At 43.3% G+C, this 24,590-nt stretch overlaps 1 protein-coding gene across 2 annotated transcripts; it reads left to right on the forward strand.

Moving 5' to 3' along the window:
* Positions 1 to 57: 57 nt before the first annotated feature.
* On the forward strand, positions 58 to 23,592 carry PMS2 (PMS1 homolog 2, mismatch repair system component). Of its 2 annotated transcripts, none has more exons than XM_058157583.1 (15): positions 58 to 884; positions 2,539 to 2,672; positions 4,136 to 4,222; positions 4,540 to 4,642; positions 5,746 to 5,929; positions 8,345 to 8,512; positions 9,274 to 9,371; positions 10,023 to 10,122; positions 10,667 to 10,751; positions 11,330 to 11,482; positions 12,193 to 13,045; positions 14,822 to 14,989; positions 16,048 to 16,148; positions 16,867 to 17,036; positions 23,427 to 23,592. In XM_058157583.1, exons 1-15 carry the CDS (start codon positions 868 to 870, stop codon positions 23,451 to 23,453), a joined length of 2,448 nt encoding a protein of 815 aa, XP_058013566.1. In that variant the 5' UTR covers positions 58 to 867; the 3' UTR covers positions 23,454 to 23,592. The 2 variants fall into 2 exon arrangements, with proteins under 2 accessions (XP_058013566.1, XP_058013565.1); XM_058157582.1 differs by lacking the exon at positions 23,427 to 23,592 and adding an exon at positions 18,906 to 20,500.
* Positions 23,593 to 24,590: the final 998 nt, after the last annotated feature.

Consider the following 24,590-nt stretch of genomic DNA (forward strand, 5'->3'; position numbering starts at 1 on the left):
GCCGTCTGACGCAAGCTCCGAAGGGAGTGAACGTGGGGTGGGGGGAGAATGTAGAAGGCGGGTGAAGTGGCCCTTGACTTCAGACTTCGGGTTAGAAAGCGAAGCCATCTCATGAGGGGAAGGTGGGCTTCTATCCAGATGTGTTTTTTGGGGTCAGGGGAGGAAGGCTCAGCGGACGCCTCTGCAGCCCCTGCTAGGCTTAACTTCTCCGCCTCTCCAAGCAGGTGTAGGACTCTGAGCTACTGGGGGAGTCACCATTCAGCGTGTTCTACAATATTCGATGAAAGGGGTGAATTCAGCAAACCAGGTCAGCGTTTCGTGTGAACACAGCTCCAGAGGGTGTTCTTGGTTTCCAAAGAACCAAGGAAAAGTGGCTCGAGAAACACCGCTTTGTATATTTCAGGATCTGGGGAATTAGAGTATTGGGTTCCATAACGTACCCGAAGTGTTGGTTATTCACATCGACTCCCTTCCCCTATATATTAAGCTTCGCTAAGACGCCTCTCAACCTTCCTTTTAACTCCCCGATTGGTGCGTGGATGGACCAATGAGAAAGTTTCGGCCCGGTGATTGGAGGAAAAAAAAATTCTACCCAGAAGACATCGCGATCCTGGGAAACCGGAGGGATTCGCGGAAGGAAGCGAGCCTGTCTCGCCCGGGAAGAAGCGGGGCGGCTCGGCTGCGGGCTCTAAGGGAGTCGCGGGGCTCGGCTAGGGCTCCGGCCCGATCCTTCATTCCCTTCCGTGAGATCGATTGACGGGGAAATGGGCGGGAAAGAACCGGACCGCCCCTTTGGGCTCATTTGCATGCGATTTGCATACTTCATTTGAAAAGCGAGCGGGCAGCAAAGGGTTAAATTGCATCAGAATGGAATTTACTCCAGTGTAAGTGCATTTATTGCATTGCTTTATTTTATTTTATGTTTTAATTGGAATGGAAATTCAGTGCAAGTATATTTATCGCATTGCTTTACTTTATTTTTTTTATTTATTTATTTATTTTATTTATTTATTAAATTTTTATACCGCCCTTCTCCCGAAGGACTCAGGGCGGTTTACAGCCATAATAAAAAACAACAGCAATATACACATAAAACCATAGTTTAAAAAACTTATTATACAAATGGCCGAATTAAAACATTTAGAATAAAACCCCAAATTTTAAAATGTTAAAACATTAAAACTAATTAAAATCCTATTAAAATCCTATGCCAGTCCTGTGCGAACAAACAAATAGGTCTTCAGCTCTCGGCGGAAAGTCCGAAGGTCTGGCAGTTGCCGAAGTCCAGGGGGAAGTTCGTTCCAAATATTATTTTAATTGGAATGGAATTTCAGTGTTAATGTATTTATCGCATTGTTTTATTTTATTATTTTCTGTTATTTTAATTGGAATGGAATTTTAGTGTAAATGTATTTATCGCATTGCTTTATTATTATTTTCTGTTATTTTAATTGGAGTAGAATTTCAGTGTAAGTGTATTTATTGCATTGCATTACTTCATTTTATTATTGTATTTCTAGCCCACCATTATTAGTTTTATAAATTGCTCAAGGTTGCGAACATACTGTTCCTTCCTCCTCCTGTTTTCCCCACAACCACCAACCTGTGAGGTGGGTTGGGCTGAGATAGAGCAACTGGCGCAAAGTTACTCAACTGGCAGGACTAGAACTCGCCACCTCTGGTTTCTAGCCTGTCACTTTAACTGCTAGACCAAACCGACTCAAACTGTAAAGCTTGACCTCTTGTAAATAGGAACCATTTTTTAAAAATTATTTTTATTATTAAATTTATATGCTGCCTGACTCCTGGGCGGTTTACACATGATTAAAAACACACACACACATACACAAAGAACAAGCACTTCGGACAAATGTCTGCAATGTTTTTTTCCTGCAGCATTGCTCAGAGGTAAGTGAATTCTGCAGAATAATAATAATAATAATAATAATAATAATAATAATAATAATAATAATAATAATAATAATAATAATATTTTTATTTATAGACCGCCCTTCTCCCAAAGGAGTTTTTTTTAAGGGGAGTTTTAATGGGAATTTTAAGGGGAGGGTGGAAATTGACGGGTTTGGGGCGGGGGAGAGGGGGGAGGGTGGGCAGGGGGGGAAACCCGTCGGGGGGGGGGAGACGAGTCCAGCTAGTATTCACGGCGGTAATTTATTAGTAATCCGAGGGAGGGCCTCGTTCCAGTTTATCAGGGCTCTGTTATCAATACGGTATGTGGGAGAGGCAGATATGGCGGAAGGGGGGGGCACATCAGGTTTTGGGGGTACGCCCTCGCTATTTAAGAGCGATCGCGTGCTCCGGCCCCCCAGAATTTTCCCATTCCCCGAGTGGCCAGAGTATGGTTTTAAAAGACAATATTTTGCTCACCCACCGAAGTGAAACCTGTTTCAGAATGAGGGTATAATTTTACAGTCCGAAAGCAGAAGCGAAACGAAACCATAGACTACAGTCCTGTGAACCGCGATATTTTCTGAGTGTAAAAAAATGAGAATAATAAAATGTGTTTCTTTTTTAAAGAGTGGAAAAAATGATCAAGCCAATTGATCGCAGATCAGTTCATCAGATCTGCTCAGGCCAGGTGGTGCTGAATCTATGTACTGCTGTAAAAGAGCTGGTGGAAAACAGCCTTGATGCCGGCGCTACTAGCATTGGTAAGTTTACGGGTTGTTTTAAATTTAGAACTCAAGACTCTTTTAATCACGCTGTTACTATCTAGTGCAGTGATGGCTAACCTTTTTGTCTTCGTGTGCCGAAAGTGCGCCCACGTGCATGCATCCATAATACAATGCACGCACACACCCGTGCGCCCACCCCCCTGTGAATGTGCCTGTCAGTTTCGGAAGGCAGTTTTCTTTTTGCTTCTTAACTGCCACATATTTTAGCTGGGGAGGTTGGGAGGGGGTTGTTGTTGGAGCGGTAGAAAGTTAGTCATAACAACATTCCGTATTCAAGGACATCCAGCGTCTGATGGAGACTGCCTGAGGATTGTATCCAATTGAGTGTGAAGAGTTGATTGGACAATGTGATGAATTTGTGGGTGTGGGGCTGTGAACTGTCAACTGGGTGTGGAAAACCTGGAAGCTTTCAGTTTCGGGTTTTCCCAGCTGTGCCAACATGACATCTCTAATAAATTGGAACTTTGAGGAACCTCAAGCCTCAGAGCTTTATTTCGTTGGGGGTGTTCCTTGGAACCCTGACAGTGCGTGTGACCCCTGGGCTCCCTCCCCCCCACATATGTGCGTGTGACACCCCCCCGCGCCCCTATTTGGGCCTGGTAGCCCTCTCTGCAGCCTCCTGGGACCAAAAATGGACCGGGGGGGGAGGGTATGCGTGCACGACCCCCTCGCCCCCTGTGCATGCATGTGCAACCCCCTCATCCCCCGCTTGCGCGCACACACCGCTTATATGCAGCAGAGACCCAAAAATCAGCTGGCCAGGAGGAGGCGCATGCGCCGTGGAGCTGAGCTTGAGCGACGGCACGCGTGCCCGCAGAGAGAGGGCTCTGCACGCCACCTGTGGCACTCATGCCATAGGTTCGCCATTTATTTATTTATTTTTCATATTTTTATACCGCCCTTCTCCGAGGACTCAGGGCGGTGTACAGTGTATAAATAAAACATAGATATCGAAAAATTTTAAAATACAATATTCAATTAAAAATCTGATTCAATAAGCTGCATGTTAAAATTACTGAATAAAAAGTTAATAAATAAGTTAACACCCCTTAAGAACCCACTAAAAACCCTCAATATTAAAATTAATCGTCAGGCCAGCCCCGCTTGATGAAAAAAAAAAAAAAAGGTTTTGAGCTCGCGTTTAAAGGTCCAAAGATCAGGGAGAAGACGGAGTCCCACAGGTAGATCATTCCATAGGGCCGGAGCCCCCACAGAGAACGCTCTTCCTCTGGGGGCCGCCAGCTGACATTGGTTGGCCGACGGCACCCTAAGGAGGCCCTCCCTATGAGAGCGCACCGGTCGATGGGAGGTAACTGACGGCAGCAGGCAGTCCCGTAGATATCCCGGTCCCATGCCATCACGGATCCAGTGGTATTTGAAGGGAAGAAGGCAGGAAATCGTAGAAATGTAATCTTCGTTATGTGTTTTTTCATTTATAGAAGTGAAGCTTAAAGATTATGGAGCGGATCTTATTGAAGTCTCTGATAATGGTTGTGGTGTAGAAGAGGATAACTTTGCAGGCTTGAGTACGCTGTATTTCTGTCTACATCTATTAATTTTTAATATTACTTAACAGTTAATGCATTAGTTTTTCCATAAAGAACTGCTTTTATCATCCCACCTTCAAAAAAAAAAAGAGCTGTTTTTGTATGGTTAAGATATTTGAACCTCTTGAACTGCTACCTTTTATTTTATAATGCAATGTTTGGCAACCTGGGTAACCCAAACCAGAAAGCTTATGCACCCCTACTCTAAAATTAAATATAAGAGGGTTTGTTGTGTTTGGGAACACCCTGTTTCCTGGTCCATCCCTCCTCTTACCTCTGTCAAATATCTCTTCCAGCACTGAAGCATTATACTTCCAAGATCCAAGACTTCTCTGACCTCATTAACGTGGAAACGTTTGGCTTTCGAGGTGAAGCTCTGAGCTCTTTGTGCGCGTTAAGGTAAGAAGCTTGTCCACGTGGGAAGTGCGCTAGCTAAAGCAGTTGGTGAATCTGATGCTGGCTTTGTTTATTCCCATTTCTGTACATAGACACAACACCCTTTCTCCCCACAGAAGTGCGCACTGTGAAGGAAGCAGCATCAATTTGCACTGCTTACCCTAGTCTCGTCATATTTTGCTTCCGAATTGTACAAATTGCTCCATGTAAGTTGAGTGTCGGGGTTCCCACGGATGCCCTAATTAAATCACAGTCTCGAGCTAAGCTAATCCAGTTATTTATTAGGAGCTTTATGTCGGCACATTCCCAAGTGAAGGCAGCTCTGACCCTAGGTAATTTGCACTCCAATTATGACCCTGTTTCCCCACTCTCCCCAGGGTGTGTCGTCAATCACATTCGCCACCGGAGCAATTTCACAGGTTGTAGAGGTCACTCCCCTCCGGCTGAAAGATTATCAGGCTTGGAGAGCTGCCAGGCCGATATCTTTCAAAGGCAATGCTGTACAAGAAAATACTTGGCAAGGAGTCTTTGAGAGTCACAGATCTTCACACTAATGAAATGAATTAATTGTCTCCTGCAAACTCCACTTCCCTTCCGCTCCTCTTTATTCCCTATGGGAGGGGCCATTCACCGTCCACGTGTGCCTTTATTCTCAAATTGGCCCTTGTTTCTTAACTGTTCCCTTCTCCTGGCAGCTCTGCGCATGCACACATTGGGAACAGGCTGCAGCTGTTCTTCAGCCCATTTATCTCCAACTCCGAAGGTAGCTGATCACTGTTGGATGGCCCCGGCCCCCTCTCTCCTTCCAACGCAGAGCCCTCATCAGAGCCTTCCCCAGACTCCAGGAGTGGCCCATGTTCCTCCCCAACCTCCTCACTTTCTGAGTCTGCCACCAGCTTTGCTGGCCACTGGCGGGCTACATCAGTCCTCAACTTATAACCATTCATTCAGCAGCTGCTTGAAGTTATGACGGTGCTGAACCAGTGGTGATTACGCCCGGTCCTCGGAGTTCTGGCGGTCCCAGCACCCCTGTGGTGATGTGAGTCTTTCCCTGCCTCTGCGTTTCCTTATTAACCATGAAAACAATTGCATTCCTTTGCATACAGCAACGTTTCCATTGTCACTTGTCACAAGTCTGCCAATATCGGGACCCGGCTGGTGTTTGATCACAGCGGGAACATCACCCAGAGAGTCCCCTTCTCCCGGCCACAGGGGACCACCGTCAGCGTCCAGCAGCTGTTTCTTACTTTGCCGGTTCGACAGAAAGAATTTCAGCGTAACATAAAGAAGGTATGAACCAGTCACCTTGTTTTGAACACTTAGCAGTTAGAAAGGAGTCGCTTCCTGAGGAAATGAAACCAGGGCAAGTCCCGCAGGCTAAAAATAAAGCATTGCCAGCCCTTGCTGAGCTGTAAATTAAGTAAAAAAATAATTGCTACCAACCTGCCTTCCATTGAGGACCTGTATACTGCACGAATCAAGAAGAGGGCCGTGAAAATATTTACAGACCCCTCGCATCCTGGACATAAACTATTTCAACTCCTACCCTCAAAACGACGCTATAGAGCACTGCACACCAGAACAACTAGACACAAGAACAGTTTTTTTCCCGAAGGCCATCACTCTGCTAAACAAATAATTCCCTCAACACTGTCAAACTATTCACTAAATCTGCACTACTATTAATTTTCTCATTGTTCCCATCACCAGTCTTTTTCCACTTATGACTGTATGACTGTAACTTTGTTGCTGGCAATCCTTATGATTTATATTGATATATTGACCATCATTTGTGTTGTAAATGTTGTACCTTGATGAACGTATCTTTTCTTTTATGTACACTGAGAGCATATGCAGCAAGACAAATTCCTTGTGTGTCCAATCACACTTGGCCAATAAATTCTATTCTATTCTATTCTATTCTATTCTATTCTATTCTATTCTATTCTATTCTATTCTATTCTATTCTATTCTATTCTATTCTATTAAATAGATTTTTTTCTGTTCAAATTGGACTTTCAGCCTAAATGCATAACGACGATTTCTTCTTGTAATCCTAAATTCTGAATTGCTTATAACAGTTGTGTCCGAGGCCCAAATTGTGATTACCAAACACAATTCAGTCCGGAACAAACTTATTTTATTAAAACAGCTGAGAATTAATTCATTCTCAGCTTAGTCCAAAACAAAATTCTTAATAACCAGTCCCTCGGCCTTATCGCCAACCTTTGTTGTCTTTGGCAACCTGCCAAAGGCTTTTCTTGGCAAGAAACCCATAAAGTTCAAGAGAGGCTGACAAGAAGAAACGGAATTCAATGTTGCTTTTCCACAAAGAACCCAACGGCTCGTTGCTGCTCTTTTAAGCTTTATGGGACTGGCCAATCATCTTCTGGCCTTACTCCTGAGTCGTCCTTTTTGCTTCACCAGCTCTTGCCTTCTGGCAGCTCTTCGCATGCGTGCACCAGGAACAGGTTCCTCCTGTTCCTCTGCCTCTCTGCTGTCTACCTCTGGAGGCTCCAGAGTCTGCGCATCACTCCCAGATGGCCCTGGCCCCATCTCTGCCTCCGATGCAGAGCCGTGGTCTGGGCCTTCCCCTGACTCCAGGACTGGCCCATTGTCCTCCCCGGCCTCCTCACTGTCTGACTCCGCTGTCAACTCTAGAGGCTGCTGGTGGACCACAACAAAAAAAACCTCAAAAGTCCACTGAGCTTTGCTATCTTATTGTAATGTTTGAACGCTTAGAACCACAGTTGGTTTGACCGCCTAGCAGTAGATAAACCGGCTAAAATATTTGTAATATTTAATCTTAAGTGAGAATATTATTTATATTTGATATCCAAACTGGCGTGCATGTTTGTTTGTTTTTTGTCATGCTGCTTCACTCTTGAAAAAAGAGTTTTGCTAAAAGAAAACAACTGTATAAAGATTGTAATCAAGAATGACTTAGTTTTTCGATGCAGCAAGAAACTTGAGCATGTTTCATGAACACTCCATCCTAGATTTAAGTGTAAATGCAGCATTTAAAATTCCCTGCTCATTTTTGTCTTAATTTTTACTAAATTTACCATCGTCCATTCTTGTTCAACATCTCCCAACATCGCGGAGATATTGACTAGGAAATCCTCTGGTAAAAAGATGGCAGGAAAGCTTTGATCACAAAAATGTTTTGGGAAGAAAATTGGCAAATCTATTCTTTAAGGCACGGGGTGGCTCAGTGGCTAAGACACTGAGCTTGTCGATCGAAAGGTCGGCAGTTCAGCGGTTCGAATCTCTAGTGCCGCATAACGGGGTGAGCTCCCGTTACTTGTCCCAGCTTCTACCAACCTAGCAGTTCGAAAGCATGTAAAAAATGCAAGTAGAAAAATAGGGACCACCTTTGGTGGGAAGGTAACAGCGTTCCGTGCGCCTTTGATGTTGAGTCATGCCAGCCACATGACCACGGAGACGTCTTCGGACAGCGCTGGCTCTTCGGCTTTGAAACGGAGATGAGCACCGCCCCCTAGAGTCGGGAACGACTAGCACATATGTGCGAGGGGAACCTTTACTATTCTTTGTAATAATGGTTTCACTATCCAATATATATGCTGGTCTTGGATCATAATAAAGATCCGATCGAATCCCTTTTTTCCCCTTTCTCTCTCATACACACCCAAAGGAGTGTAACTTTCTCTCTCTCTCTCTCTCTCTCTTTTCCACGCCCAAAAGGAGTTTGCCAAAATGGTCCAGATACTGCAAGCGTACTGCATCATTTCTACCGGGGTTCGAATTCACTGCACCAACCAAGTGGGTCAAGGGAAGAAACAGGCCGTGGTGGGCACCAGCGGAAGTTCTACTTTGAAAGAAAACATCAGTGCCATATTTGGACACAAACAGGTAGAGAACGGGGCTGATGGTATTAGCTCATTTGGGTGAGAAACGTCGTCAAGAAAACAACCAAGCTCAGAGAGCACCAAGGGCCCCTCGTACACGTGTGGTTAGTTTGACTCTGGCATGGTGCATGATCCTGTATCCTTACGATTTATATGGATTGTTTCCTAATATGATTTGATTGCTCATTTGTACCCTATGACTATCATTAAGTGTTGTACTTTAGGATTCTTGACGAATGTATCTTTTATTTGAGGTACACTGAGAGCATCTGCACCAAAGACAAATTCCTTGTGTGTCCAATCACACTTGGCCAATAAAGAATTCTGTTCTATTCTGATGGTTTGCAAATTTGAGCAGCTGGGAATTCAGTTTCACTATAAGTTCTTATAGGGGGACTCAGTGGCTAAGACGCTGAGCTTGTTGATCAGAAGATCAGTAGCTCAGCAGTTCGAATCCTTAGCGCCACGTAATGGGGTGAGCTCCCGTTACTTGTCCCAGCTTCTGCCAACCTAGCAGTTCGAAAAGACGTAAAAAATGCAAGTAGAAAAAATAGGGACTACCTTTGGTGGGAAGGTAACAGTGTTCCGTGCGCCTTTGGCATTGAGTCATGCCGGCCACATGACCATGGAGACGTCTTCGGACAGCGCTGGCTCTTCGGCTTTGAAACGGAGATGAGCACCGCCCCCTAGAGTCGGGAACGACTAGCACATATGTGCGAGGGGAACCTTTTACCTTTATCTTATAAGTTGTTACTTTGTTCCTAGGTACAAACCCTGATTCCCTTGGTGCAGTTGCCACCAAGTGGAGAAGTTTGCGAAGAATATGGCTTGAACATTTCTGCTCTGCCCACTAAGCTTTATACGTAAGTAAAAAATTAGAAATATTTTTTTTGGGGGAGGGGGGGGAATTCTTTCTTGTTGTTCATTTGGGTTAAAAAACAAATCCAGGGCTACCGGGCACAACTTATATACAATATATAAAACCCCCAAAAGGACAATACATGTAATCCTCATTTTATGGCCAATTGCTTAGTAATTACGAGAGACCCCACCCCCAAGGTACTTATGACGTAGTTCTAATGGTCATGCCCTCACCGCAGTGTCATGGGTCGCATTTGAGGTGCTCAGCAAGGTGGCCTGCATTTATGGCCATTTAATTTTAATTAATTTAATTAAATATTACATTTAATTAATTTAATTAGGAGCTGCGGCGATGCAGCGGTTAGAATGCAGTATTGCAGATAGTGCAGGCTAATCTTGCTGATTGCCGATTGCTGGCAGTTTCAGTGTCACCAGCTCAGGGTTGACTCAGACTTCCATCCTTCCAATGTCGGTAAAATGAGGACCCAGATTGTTGGGGGTGATAGGCTGACTCTGTAAAACCGCTTAGAGAGGGCTGTAAATCTCTGTGAAGCGGTATATAAGTCTAAGTGCTAAATGGCTATTACTAAATGCCTTTTTTGGTCTGCTTTGTTTTTATGGGATTCTCTTAATGTCACGTTCCTTTGAAACAGCATCGCAGGATTTGTTTCGCAGTGCAATCACGGCGATGGGAGGAGCACAACGGATCGGCAGTTCTTTTTTATTAACCAGCGGCCCTGCGACCCAGGAAAGGTATGTTTTTTTTCTCCTGCAGGGGTAAATTCTCAATTTAAAAAAAAATAAATATATCTCTGGCATTCAAAGACCCTCTCTTGGAGTGGTGCAGTGGCCTAGAGGTGGAGCTGTCGCCTCCCAATCAGGAGGCTGTGAGTTCGATCCTAGATAGAGGCAGATATTTCTCTCTCTGGGCACAATGAGAAAATATCTGCTGAACAAAACTCTGCACTGGCGACTTGAAAGGCATCCGGCCATTCAAACACTCCGCTAGCTCCATTCAATTGCCCTGGCTCCACCCTGCAAGGGATTATGGGATCGTTAAAGGAAGATGATTCAAGACCCTCTCTTGGTTCTGCTCTTGTGACCTCAATTTTCATTCGCAATTGAGCCCAAAATTTCTCTTAAGTCGTTCAGTGAATTTTACCCCATTTTACAACCTCTCTTGCCACAGTTGTTAAGCGAATCACTGCCGCCAATCGGGGGGGGGGGAGCTTTATATCTTTTTAAATCTCAACCAAATTCAACCGAAGTCTATTACTTTTTTTCTTTTTCTGAACAGGTTTCCAAAGTTGTAAATGAAATCTATCATATATATAACAGGCATCAATATCCATTTATTGTTCTTAACATCCGTGCAGAATCTGGTGAGTTTTATAAGTTATCACCATCGTTAGGTCCTATTTTTGTAAATTAGGATAATTTAGTCCATTTAATTATTATCATAACACTCTGATAAGGTAAAGATAAAGGTTCCCCTCGCACATATGTGCTAGTCGTTCCCGACTCTAGGGGGCAGTGCTCATCTCCGTTTCAAAGCCGAAGAGCCAGCGCTGTCCGAAGAGGTCTCCGTGGTCATGTGGCCAGCATGACTCAATGCCAAAGGCGCACGGAATTGATTTATTTAGATGCTGTTCCCTTCCCACCAAAGGTGGTCCCTATTTTTTCTACTTGCATTTTTTATGTGCTTTCGAGCTGCTACGTTGGCAGAAGCTGGGACAAGTCATGGGAGCTCCCCCCGTTACGCAGCACTAGGGATTCGAACCGCTGAACTGCCAACCTTCCGATTGACAAACCCAGCATCTCAGCCACTGAGCCACCGTGTCCCTTAACACTCTGATAAGGACTACCTAATTATCATAATGAGCCTGAATGGTGGATCCCAGCTGTAAGGTGTGAAGAAAGAGAAAAATAACCAAAGAATGGTGAATGTTTTTGATTACAGGATGCGTGGACGTCAACGTGACTCCGGATAAAAGGCAGATCTTGCTTCAGGAAGAGAAGCTTTTATTAGCAATCCTGAAAACATCGTTGATGGCGATGTTCGGCACTGATGTTAATAAACTGGTGGTGAATCAAAAGCTGACCGATGTTGAAGGTAGGAAGTCGAGTTGCTGTTTAAGCAAAAACTTTTTCTGCCTCTGAAAGCCTCCGAAACAGAGCTTCAGAAAAAAAGCCTCTGAAGCTCTGTTTGGGGCTTTTTTTCTGAAGCTCCTTTTGGGGCTTTTCTTCTGAAGCTCCGTTTGGTGCTTTTTTTTTTTCTGAAGCTTGGTTTCAGAGGCTTTTTTTCCCGAAGCTTCGTTTCAGAGGCTTTTCTTCTGAAGCTCCGTTTCAGAGGCTTTTTTCCTGAAGCTTCTTTTCAGAGGCTTTTTTTCTGAAACTCCGTTTCGGAGGCTTTTTTTCTGAAGCTCCGTTTCGGAGGCTTTTTTTCTGAAGCTTCATTTTAGAGGGTTTTTTCAGCATCTGAAACCTCTGTTTGAGAGGCTGGGCGGGGCTACATTCGGAGTATGAGACCTTCTGCACATGTGTAAAACTTGCGCATGTGCAAAACACATTACTTCCTGGTTAAAACCAGGAAGTAATGACACCCGGGCGGCTGGGCGGAGCTTCGCTCCACCATCACTACCAGATCGCCGAACTACCAGCCACGATCGCTACCGGATGGCGCGACCCAGTCCTTTCTGGAAGCATTTCACCCCTGTTTAACAGCTGTCGCACTTAGCAACAGAAATTGTGGGCTCAATTGGGGTTGTAAGTGGAGGACTATCTGTACTAAGAAAATCACAACAGTTCTCTCTTGTTTTGCAGGGAACTTGAAAAGCTTCCTCCGGAATGAGGGAGACGCGTCTCCCTCGGAGACATCAACCAGTCCTTTTTTTTCAAATCGGGACGAGAAATCGAAAATAATTGCTCGTCTGAAGGAATCCTTTTCTCGGGGGAAAACCTCTGCTCTACAGGAGACTGAGAAAGCCCAACCGAAACACAGGCCAACCGCCAGTCAAGGAATATTCCAGAGGTTTGCTGGTTTTTCAGCTTCTCCCCGAAAGAAAATTCTTCTCAACAAGGAATCCGAAGACGCAAGCGAGGTGGATTCGAGGAATTTCCCGCTTGCAGGCAGGAAGTTGGAGGAATCGAACGAAGATACGGATTCTGGTTTGGGGAACGTCTCCACTGAGTCAGATGGGGGTTTGAGCACCCCAGAAACGGGCGTCCATTTTGGAGCCGAAAGTGCTGCGGGTTCTTCCGAAGGAGATCCCCGTGTTTTTAGCGGAGAAATCCAGAGCAACAAATGTGGATCTAGCGGGGTTTTCGGGCCCTCCGAACCAAACCAGAACGAAGAAGGCGGCTTCCCTCGACAAGCCACTTCATCCCCCAAAGCAAAACGTTTTAAGATCCATCAAATTCCTTCCCCAAAAGCCAATTTCTCGGCGATGACTCCTGAGCAGGACTCTGGCGCGCAGCCCTTGTATGACATCCCGGTCAAAACGGAAAAGAGGACTGTGCCTTTAGCCGTCTCTTGGAGCACCTTAGCGGACCGAATCCAGAGGCAAATTAAGCGCCAGGAGACCGAAGGAGAAATGCTGAAATTCAGAAAATTTAGGGCAAAGATTAGCCCGGAAGAAAACAAAACGGCGGAAGATGAATTAAGAAAGGAAATAAGGTATAGCGGCTCACGGTTCTTCACCAGAGAAGAGAGGCATTCTCAGAAATGCTATTGATCGTTGCTAAGTTCGTACCTTTGTTTATTTTATTTTATTTTTTTATTTGAATTTATATCCCGCCCTTCTCCGAAGACTCAGGGCGGCTTACATTGTGTAAGGCGCCCTGAATACATTGTGTAATGTATTCTTTTCATCTCCTTTTAATGGCCCAATAATCCCTTGCGGGGTGGAGTCTGGGCAACTGAATGGAGCTAGCAGAGTGTTTACTGGCCGGATGCCCTTCCTGTCGCCAATGCAGAGTTTTGTTCAGCGGATATATTCTCATTTCTCTCCAGAGAGAGAAATATCTGCCTCTACTTAGGATCAAACTCACAGCCTCCTGATTGTGAGGCGAGAGCTCCACCTCTAGGCCACCGCACCATTCGCGTTTGCTTATTCTTTTATTTGTATTATATTTAGAAAGATCCTTTAGCTTTTAAAAGCATTTTTTCCACAACCTCTTCGGCCGAAGAGGTTGTAAAAAAAAATGCTTTTAAAAGGTTCCCACAATCAGCTGGGATCGTCAGAACCCTTTAAAAGCATTTTTTTACAACCTCTTAACAGCCGAAGAGGTTGTAGAAAAAATGCTTTTAAAAGTTAAAATAAAAATAGTTGGCCATGCCCACCCAGTTACATTACCCCACCACCACCAAGCCACGTGTCGTGTCCCCCTCCCCCTCCAATGACCGGGTCTAGGAAGTCCGTATCAAGCGTGGCAACGAAGCCTCTGCAGCTTTGCCAAATTCCTTCCAGGTTTCTCAGGGCAGGCAGGAGTCCAAGTTGTGACTTCAGCAAACTAGATGAGACTTTGCTTGTCTCAAGGTTGGAATGCCAAAAAAGCAGGTCCTTTATATAGGCTATGGGGTGTGGCTCCATGACTCAGCATTTATCCAGGCCTGCCCCTCCCTTCCTTCTGCTGGCGTCGCCTCTCAGATCTCCGGAAGCGAGGATCCTCCCACATTGAATTGTCTTCAGCTGGATTTGCTGTCGGCATCTGGGAAAGGGAGGGGTCAGAGGGAGCAGGTCCGGGTAATTGCACCACTTGGCTGACTTCCTGCTCTGACGGCTGCGGTCGAAGGAACACACACAGTATGAGTGAGCTGTATGGGGTTTCTGTTTTCACTCCTTGACTCCTCTCCAGGCATGGGGCCAGGGCCGGGGGCCAGGGGCTGGAGGCATGACAGGCCGTTCATCTTCATTATCAGACTCAGAGTCTGATAACAGGCCCGGGAGGAGACGGGAGGGGCCCGGCTGAGCAGGATGAGGCGCAACACCACGCTCACAGAACCGGTAGTAACAGATTTTATATTTCACCCCTGCCCTAGGGGTTATGACTCTGAGTGACTTTGTAGAGACTCTACAGTTGTCTTGACGTACGATCACAATTGGGAATTGAACTTCCTTCACTAAGCCATTGTTCAGTGAGTGACGCCTAATTTTACAACCTATTTTTTTTTTGCCACTGTCTTTAAGTGAATCACGGCTGTCATTAAGCAGATCCGTCTTCCCTCATTGATTTGGCTTGCGTAAACGCAAGAAAGCAAGTCTAGCCTTAGATTTGAAGGCTTAACGTAGCTTTTTCTGTGGTGGCAAAGAATTGATGGTTTGTGACTTGCGTGAGGATATTAAGAGTTCTGGATTCGAGAATTGGGGGAAAAACAAAAAAACCATCCCAGGTTTAAAAGAGAAGGCAGCTCTGACGGTCTACGTCTCTGTGTTTCTCCCTCTGCGTGCAGGAAAGAGATGTTTGCTAAAATGGATGTTGTTGGCCAGTTTAATCTGGGGTTTATCATTGCCAAGCTGAAATCGGACCTCTTCATCATTGATCAGCACGCTTCCGATGAAAAATACAACTTTGAGATGCTGCAAGAGCACACTGTCCTGCAGGGGCAGAAGCTAATCAAGTGAGCATCTTCTCAACAGTTTCGGGGGGCCGGGGTGGGGGGGAATGTTCCTGAACTGAGCCATAATTGGTTCATCCAAGATGCCAAGCCATGAACAAGCAAATATATGCACAGAATATACACACAGAAACACACAAAATCTATCTATCTATCTATCTATCTATCTATCTATCTATCTATCTATCTATCTATCTATCTATCTATCTATCTACCTACCTACCTACCTACCTACCTACCTACCTACCTATCACTATCTCTCATCTATCACTATATCTATCTCCTATCTATTTATCTATCTATCTATCTATCATCTATCTATCATCTATCTATCTATCATCTATAGCTATCTATCTCTCATCTATCACTATCTATATCTATCTCGTCTGTCTGTCTGTCTGTCTGTCTGTCTCTCTCATGTATATCTATCTCTCATCTATCACTATCTCTCATCTATCACTATCTATATCTATCTGTCTCCTATCTATTTATCTATCTATCATCTATCTAACTATCTATCTATATTTCTCTCTCTCATCTATCTCTCATCTGTCTGTCTATCTCTCATCTATATCTATCGCTCATCTATATCTATCTCTCATCTATCACTATAGCTATCTATCTATATCTATCTATCTATCTATCTGTCTATCTCTCATCTATCTATCTTTCATCTATCACTATCTCTCATCTATCACTATCTATATCTATCTATCTCCTATCTATCTATCTACCTATCTACCTATCTCTCTTATCTATCATCTATCTATATATCTTATCTATCTCTCATCTGTCTGTCTGTCTGTCTGTCTGTCTGTCTGTCTGTCTGTCTCTATCTATCTACCTATCTATCTATCTATCTATCTATCTATCTATCTATCTATCTATCTATCTATTATCATCTACCTGCCTTCCTACCTATATACATACATACATACATGCATACATACATACATACATAAATATATATCAACCATACACAATCGATACACACAGTTCCAGAAAGCTGCCTTCAGATTTAATAGTTGTTGCTTCTCTTTTTCTGTGCCCCACTGTTTCAGGCCTCGAAATCTTAATTTAACCGCTGTGAGTGAAAGTATCTTGATGGATAATCTGGAGATTTTCCAAAAAAATGGATTTGATTTTGTGATTGATGAAAACGGTGAGTTCTGCCCTACCGTCTCTCTTAGCTTTGGTCAAGGAAGTGGGGGAGAAAGCGATGGTCTCTGCTTTGGGAGTATGCAACATCTTTCAAACAATTAAAATGGAAAAATTAGCAGGCCAAACCATTCCATTTGAAATCTGTCTTAAAGAAGGATCTTCTAACTATCTTTGAAATTGGATATTCTTTTCATGCCAGAAAAAAATACACTCGGTTTAAAACTTAACCTACAATTATTTAGCTCCTAATTGGCAATTATTACACGAGCAGTTGGGTTAGATCCGTGATGGCGAACCTATGGCAAACGGAGACATATCGGTGGGCACGGGAGCTCTGGCGTGCACCCAGAAGTAGGGAAATAATCTGTTTCCTGCCTCTGGAGGCCCTGGCGGGTGGGGAAGGCCCATTTTTTGCTCTCCCCAGGCTCCTAGAGATGCTCTGGAGCCTGGGGAGAGCAAAAAAACGGGCCTACTGGGCCCACCGTGCCATCGCGTGCCAAAAGCAGGGGGAGTGCGGGGGGGCGCCCACACATGCACGGGGGGCGGAACACATAGAATTATGGGTGTGGGCACACGCATGACACACACAGACACACACACGTGCTCCCCTGCTTTTGACACACGATGGCAAAAAGGGTAGCCATCCCTGGGTTAGATGTTGAAATATTATCTCAGAGTAAAGAGACCGTAACCATTATGTTGTTTTTAAAACCTTTCAGCTCCTGTAACTCAGAGAGTGAAGCTCGTATCTTTACCAACCAGCAAAAACTGGACTTTTGGTCCCCAAGACATCGAGGAATTAATCTTTATGTTAAGCGATTCTCCGGGAATCATGTGCAGGCCATCCAGAGTAAGGCAAATGTTCGCCTCTCGAGCGTGTCGCAAATCTGTGAGTATAACAGTTGCTGTAAACTGGGGCTTGGATGGATGGATGGATGGATGGATGGATGGATGGAAGCGAATCTGGCTTCCCCATTGGCTTTGCATGCCAAAAGGTTGCAAAAGGGGATTTATTTATTTATTTTATTTATTTATTTTTCGTATTTGTATACCGCCCTATCTCCCTAAGGACTCAGGGCGGTTCACAGCCAGATAAAAATATACATATAAATACAACATAAAACATCTATTAAAAAACTTATTACAAATGGCCGAATAATTAAAAATGACAATATAAATAATAAAATCCCCATTAAAACCAATTCGAATTTAAAATCTAGTCCAGTCCTGCGCAAATTAAATAGATGTGTTTTAAGCTCGCGGCGAAAGGTTCGAAGGTCAGGAAGTTGGCAGAGTCCTGGGGGAAGCTCGTTCCAGAGGGTGGGGGCCCCCACAGAGAAGGCCCTTCCCCTGGGTGTCGCCAGCCGGCACTGCCTGGCCGAAGGCACCCCGAGGAGTCCCTCCCTGTGAGAGCACACGGGTCGGTGAGAGGTATTCGGTAGCAGCAGGCGGTCCCGTAAGTAACCCGGCCCTATATCACGTGATCCCAGGATACTACAACCGTCGTAAGTATAAATCAGTTGTCAAGTATCTGAATTTTGATCACGTGACCGTGGGGATACCGCAGGGGTTGTAAGTGTGAAAAACAATCACTTTTTTCAGTGCCATTGCAAATTTCACTAAACGGAACTGTTGTAATTTGAGGACTAGCTGTATATCCCTCTTCATTGTGCACAGATAGGCAGATTGTGTGTGTGCGTGTGTGTGTGTAAACTTTGTGGGTGGATGAATGGACGTAGGGAGGGATGGAGAGAGAGGGAAGAGAGAAAATGTGTGTAGCCAGATAGACAGACTACAGTATTTTTCACACCTACCGTATTTTTCGGAGTATAAGACACACCTTAGTTTTGGGGGAGGAAAATAGTGGGGGAGGAGGGAAATAATCTGCCTACCAGGTATTCATCTGGCTAGTCCCAGCACATTAGTTCGCTCACTGGTTTTGAGGTTGGGGCTGTGCTTCTAAAGCACAGCTGATCGTCGGAGGGAGCAGCAATTAGAAAAGCAGGCAAAGCACAGAAGATCACGTCCTTCGCGTTGGGGCTGAAAAACAGCTTCAAAAGCACAGCTGATTCTCGGAGGGAGCTCCAGTGACTAAAGCAGGCAAAGCGTGGAAGGGATAAGAGAAGGCAGCAGCTGTTCCGAGTAGCCATTTTGGGCACCACTCATGGGGTTACTTTCGGAGTATAAGACGCACCCAAACTTTCAGCCTCTTTTAGGAGGGAAAAAAATGCATCTTATACTCCGAAAAATACAGTATGTAGCATCCCCATGGTCACGTGATAAAAATTTAGATGCTCATATTTATGACCGTTTCAGTGTTCCGGGGTCATGTGAGTTCCCCAATCTTTTCAGCTTTACAGAGCGGGGGAGGGTGGGAGGGTTAGGGTTAAAGAGAAGGGGGAAATAGCTAGATGGGCTTTTGTAGCCAAAACCAAGAAAGTTTTCCTGTGGGAACCAAGGACATTCTCACAGGTGGCTGGCCAGAGGAGGAGCAAAGTAACCAAGCAACCAGCCAGCACAAAAGGGGAAACTTTTACTTTTTAATTAGGTGAAAGCCACGGGAACTTTCAGAGTTAACTTTCCTCAGTTGTGACGAGATGATGTCGCCGATAAAATTGTTTTTTGAGGAATCTGCCTGCCACGGAGTTCTGCTTTCTATGGGTGCATGACTTGGAACGCTGACACCCGAGTGGGATATTTCAAGGAACAAGGGAATAAGGAATGGATGCTGAACTCTAGACTTTGCTCCCGTTAACAGGTGATGATCGGGACCGCCCTCACGGCCGGTGAAATGAAGAAACTGATCTCTCACATGGGGGAAATTGAGCATCCTTGGAACTGTCCGCACGGCAGACCCACCATACGACATTTAGCCAACCTGGATCTCATTACACAATTGTGACAGACAGGCTACTAGCTCTTACTTCATTGTGGAACGCAACCGCGATCTCATTTTAGAATCACAGGCTGTCGCAAAGTTCTCGATTTTGCTGGACCAGAAGCTTAAATCATGGCTTCGGGTTGCAAAAGATGAACATGGGTGTTTTTCTTTTTCTTCTCTCTCTCAATAAATAGACACAATAACTTTCCATCTCCTGGCCTTCTGAAAAAAACTTTTCACATTTTTGTTTGAAAAAGCAGTCATCGTCCCCCGACCCAAATGGGCTTGTTTTATTGCTGCCTTTGTAGAAATATTGGCTTTCTGTTCATTTTATCATTTTCCTCTGGACAGAAAGAATTAAGTGTGCGTAACTGACTCTTTAGAGAACTTCATGTTTTAGAGCAGACGTTTTATAAATAAAGATTTTTTTAAAAAAAAATACACAAAAGTTCTTTGTGCTTTAACAGAGTGGTTCCCATCTACAGTGTACAATGGGATGGCCAGTTCCTGTAGGTATGATAGAGAGAGTTAATGCCAGTTGTGAGTTTTATGGCGTCACAGCATTTTAGTAATTGGAAAATGAAAAGCTTAAACAATTCTCTACTATCACAGCCTTTAGCATCCGATTTATCTTAATTGTGAATGAAATGATCAATTTTAAATCCACTGGTTACTTTATTACAGGTCCCAAATCCATCACACAGGGCTGTTAGATCACCTATAACAAAGTGGGATAGAGAAGAGAGAAAAATATATAATAAAATGATGCAAAAATGTCATGCTTTAGGAAGTATTCTATACAGCATAGTCAACAATTAGTTTATCAAAAAGAAAGCACAAGCTCTACGGGCTGCTAATGTAAACTTGTTATTTTAAAATGCTGATCTGCCAGAACATACTAGATATAAAATTCATTTTGATATCTAAGGAATGGCCTTGTTAGAAGTGTTAAAAGCTCCATGTGTGTGCGTCTATGGAACCTAAAGGATAAGCAATAGTTCAACCTCAGTAAGATAAAGATGTGTGGACTTTGACTCCCAGAATTCTCCAGCCAGCATGAGGAATTCTGGGAATTGAAGTCCATGCATTTTAAAGGTCAAGGTTGAGAAATCGTTCAGTAGAGTAATCTGTGGGTCAGTAGTTTGATATTCCCAGACTGTTTCTGCAAAATATTTTTTCTGAAACTTGCGCTCCATTTAACAGTGACAGCAGCCTAATTCATGTTCCAATTGGTACTTTTAATCTTCATTGTTTTGAGCATAATGTTCCCCTTTAAATTCCTTTCTAATCTACTATATCTAAATGACTTTCTTGCTCCTGGATAATAGAAAAGCAATAACTTCCCTTCTAAAACGGCATCAGTTTAGCTCTTAATAAATAAGGGAGGAGTTGTTGGGCCATTTCTAAGTGACTTGGAATTTAGGTAGCACCTTGTATCTTCTTTATAACATTACCTTGAATTTAATTTTTTTTTTAAAAAAATGCCTTTTACGGTTATTAAAAATAATTTTGAAAGCATGCAATTAATTGCAAATAAGAACAGGCAGACTCGATCAATCTCAAACAATCTTTACAGAACAAAAAGCTAATATTCTAATTCATTAAATAAATAAATAAATAAAGATGTAGTTTATTTTTACATGCCTATAATTTTTATTGCCATGAAAAATAGAATAGAATAGAATTTTTTATTGGCCAAGTGCGATTGGACACACAAGGCATTTGTCTTGGTGCATATACTTTGAGTGTACAGAAGAGATATGTTCATCAAGAATCCTAAGGTACAACACTTAATGATAGTCATAGGTTACAAATAAGCAATCAGGAAACAATAGCAATATAAATCGTAAGGATACCAGCAACAAAGTTACAGTCATACAGTCGTAAGTGGGAGGAGATGGGTGGTGGGAACCATGAGAAGATTAATAGCACTGCAGACTTAGTAAAGAAATTGGACAAGTGTTTGTCTGGACAGTATAACAATCTTCTGCTCAAGCAAGGGGTTGGACTAGAAGACCTCTCGAGGTCCCTTCCAACCCCTGTGATTTTATGTTCAGAATAGAATAGAATAGAATTTTTTATTGGCCAAGTATGATTGGACACACAAGGAATTTGTCTCGGTGCATATGCTCTCAGTGTACATAACAGAAAAGATACGTTCATCAAGAATCATAGAATAGAGTAGAGTAGAGTAGAGTAGAATAGAATAGAATAGAATAGAATAGAATAGAATAGAATAGAATAGAATAGAATAGAATAGAATAGAATAGAATAGAATTTTTTATTGGCCAAGTGTGATTGGACACACAAGGAATTTGTCTTGGTGCATAGGCTCTCAGTGTACATAAAAGAAAAGATACCTTCATCATGGTACAACACTTACAACATTTAATGATAGTCATAGGGTACAAATTTAACACTTAATGATACAACATTTAATGAGAGTCATAGGCTACAAATAAGCAATCAGGAAACAACAATCATTCAGTGTCCTATATGTGATACATACACAAACAAACAACTTTCTAAAGATGGGCCAGTTGTGTAGCTACTCCGCAGTTGTGCAATTGGGCCGGACTTCCTCAGAACCAAAGCTGCCCCTTTGCAAATCGGAGCCAGTTTCGGACAAAGTTTTATACTGCATTATGCAGAAAGGTGAACCCGGAAGAAGAGTTGGCCAAAGCCCCGCCCACTTCTCTGGGACCAACCACGAAGCTTCTCTCTTTCTCGGCCCCGCCCAGCCCCGTGGTTGCTATGGCTACCGCCCAAGCCTTACCCGCGGTTGCTATGGCCACGGCTCAGGCCTCTTAGCAACTGGCATCCTAAGGAAAACATCAGGCAGCTTTTGCGAGGGGTTGCAAAACAGGAGGGATTTCCAAAGAGGTGGATTTTAATATATCTTTTTTTTTTCCTTGCCTTTCTTCGAGGCTTTCAAGTTTGCATTTGCTGCCCGGCCCCCTGATAGCTGAAGGACTACAATTCCCTTAATCCCCATCCTCTTTCTGTGATTGCTAATAGGGTTATTGCAGATTTTTGAAGAGCTCTCCCAAATTGCTGGTCCTTGCAAGGATTTGGGGCTAGTTATTATTCTTATTTTTGTTATTGAGTTCTGAATCTGAACTCAATAATCCGTTCCAGCTCTCTCTGTTGGTTCTTAAAAGGCCTTAAAAGTGGATTTTTATTTATTTATTTGTTTGTTTGTTTGTTTGTTTTGTCACAACAGTATATATAAGCATAAGCATGAAGTAACTATATAATATATAAGCATATATATGAGTATAAGTATGAAATAACTATATAAATTGGATATAATGAAAGGAATATTCCTTTCATTATAGGACAGGAACGGTAGGCACGTTTGTGCTCTTACGCAATTAAATTAAAAAATTTAATTGCATAATTAGATTAAAAAATTAGATTAAAAAGTTGCAGGGTTTTGATTGGTCTTTTGCAATTGTGTTTGGAGTTTTCAAATGTTGTTTTCTAGAAGAGAAACATTTTTTTCCCAAAAAGCCTTACAATCCAAGAGCTATTAAACATAACAATGACATAAAAATCTCAGTTTTTAGAAAGTGGTCTGATTTGTTGGTTTTTAAACGAGTACGATGACCCGATTTTCATGGGGAAAAAAATATAAAGGATCATTGTTTATGTATGAAACTTAACTTTACAAAGGAAAATGCAAGAGCAAAACTAAGAAAAATATCACCAAAATGTGCAGTTTAACGTTAATACCTGAAAAGATCTAAAAAGCGTTTTTTCTAAACTTGTAAACTTTAAACTGGAGTTATATAAGAAGCAAGTATTAAAAAGGATTTCTGCACTTAGACTGTGCATTAAACAGGCCCATTTGTACAGTATAAAAGGGAAATAGGCAAAAAAAAGTGCATTTTTGAAAATAAATAAATCCATAGGACAGTTTTTTTTAAAATAAAGGACTTTTCTTTGTAATAAAGCAACATAAAATAAATTTAATTTCTGCTATTTTGATGAAGACTTTTTTATATGGTTGTTTTGCTATGCTACAGAGCAGTAAATTCTTTGAACACCTATAAAAATTATTATTTTTTGATTATGTATCGGGTTTTATTTATTTCACTAGATTTCTGGTCAATGCCTGTTAAGTTTTTATTACATTCAGTATCATCATTGCCCTTGATTTAAATTTTATTGACCATGTGAGTCACTTAACAACTCTAGTGATTCGCTTAAGAATCCTGGCAAAAAGGTCGTAAAATCGGGCACAATTCACTTAACAACTGCCTTGGTTGGCAACAGAAATTCTGGCCTCATTGTGGTCGTACGTTGAGGAATACCTGTATATCTCGTTCAATGATTTTTCTCTTTCTGTAGTCTAGGTAAGTCTTTTAACGAAATATTTATTTTTCCCACCTCTAGATTAAAAACAGGAGCTCCACTTTTTAGCAGGACACCTAATTCTGCCCTACGTCGGAGCGATGGGTAAAGATAAGAAGAAAGACAGTAAAAAAGGAGATAAGTCCGCATCTGCTGCAGCCCACGACACGTCCATCGAGTTAGCAATTTCCAGCCAGAATGTCCCACCTCTGTCAGACCAGGGGGATGAGCACTCGGCTACTCGGATAACTTCCAGAGAAGACAACAAGGACCAAGAGCCTCCCTCTGTCCCTGAACCCATTGAGTATGAAGAACCCATCCTCACACAACTGATTGTTGAAAGGTAAAACCAGAGTTTTGCTAAAAGTGGGGTGAGGTCACAGGGGACTGGTATCTAAGGAGTTGTGTTTGACCAGTTTTGGAGCCTGGCTGAATCCCTGCTCGTCATTTTTGAGGGTTTGTGCCCAGGGGTGAAATCCAGCAGGTTCTGACAGGTTCTGGAGAACCGGTAGCGGAAATTTTGAATAGTTTGGACAACCGGCAAATGCCACGTCTGACTGGCCCCAGAGTGGGGTGGGAATGGAGATTTTGCAATATCCTTCTCCCAGGAGTGGAGGAGGGAATGAGGATTTTGCAGTATTCTTCCCCGGGAGTGGGGTGGGAGTAGAGAGTTTGCAGTATTCTTTCCCTGCCGTGCCCATCAAGCCATGCCCATAGAACTGGTAGTAAAAAATTTTGGATTTCACCACTGGTTTGTGCCCAGGGGTGAGCTTCAACATTTTTAGCAAGGGGTTCTTTGCCTGGTTAGGTTAGGGTTAGGGTTAGGGTGGGCGTGGCCATGGTGGGTGTGGCCTAGTCAGACTCTTGCACCATGGCGGGGGGGTGCGTTTGCCCTCCCTGGGCTCCGGAGGCCTTCTTCAAGCCTCCGGGAAGGCAAAAACGGCCTTTCCAGGTTCTGGAGTCTCTCTGGCAGCCGGAAACGGGCCTGTTTCCGGCGTTCCTGAACTTCCGGTAGGCCTGTTTTTCACCCTCCACACTCTTAACCATGCCCTAAATGGCCGTGTTTTTTTTAATTATTATTATTTGCATTTATATCTCGCCCTTCTCCGAAGACTCAGGGCGGCTTACACTATGTTAGCAATAGTCTTCATTCTATTTGTATATTTATATACAAAGTCAACTTATTGCCCCCCCAACAATCTGGGT

This window comes from Ahaetulla prasina, chromosome 14, assembly GCF_028640845.1.
Source record: "Ahaetulla prasina isolate Xishuangbanna chromosome 14, ASM2864084v1, whole genome shotgun sequence".
In the NCBI taxonomy this organism is placed as follows: Eukaryota; Metazoa; Chordata; class Lepidosauria; order Squamata; family Colubridae; genus Ahaetulla; species Ahaetulla prasina.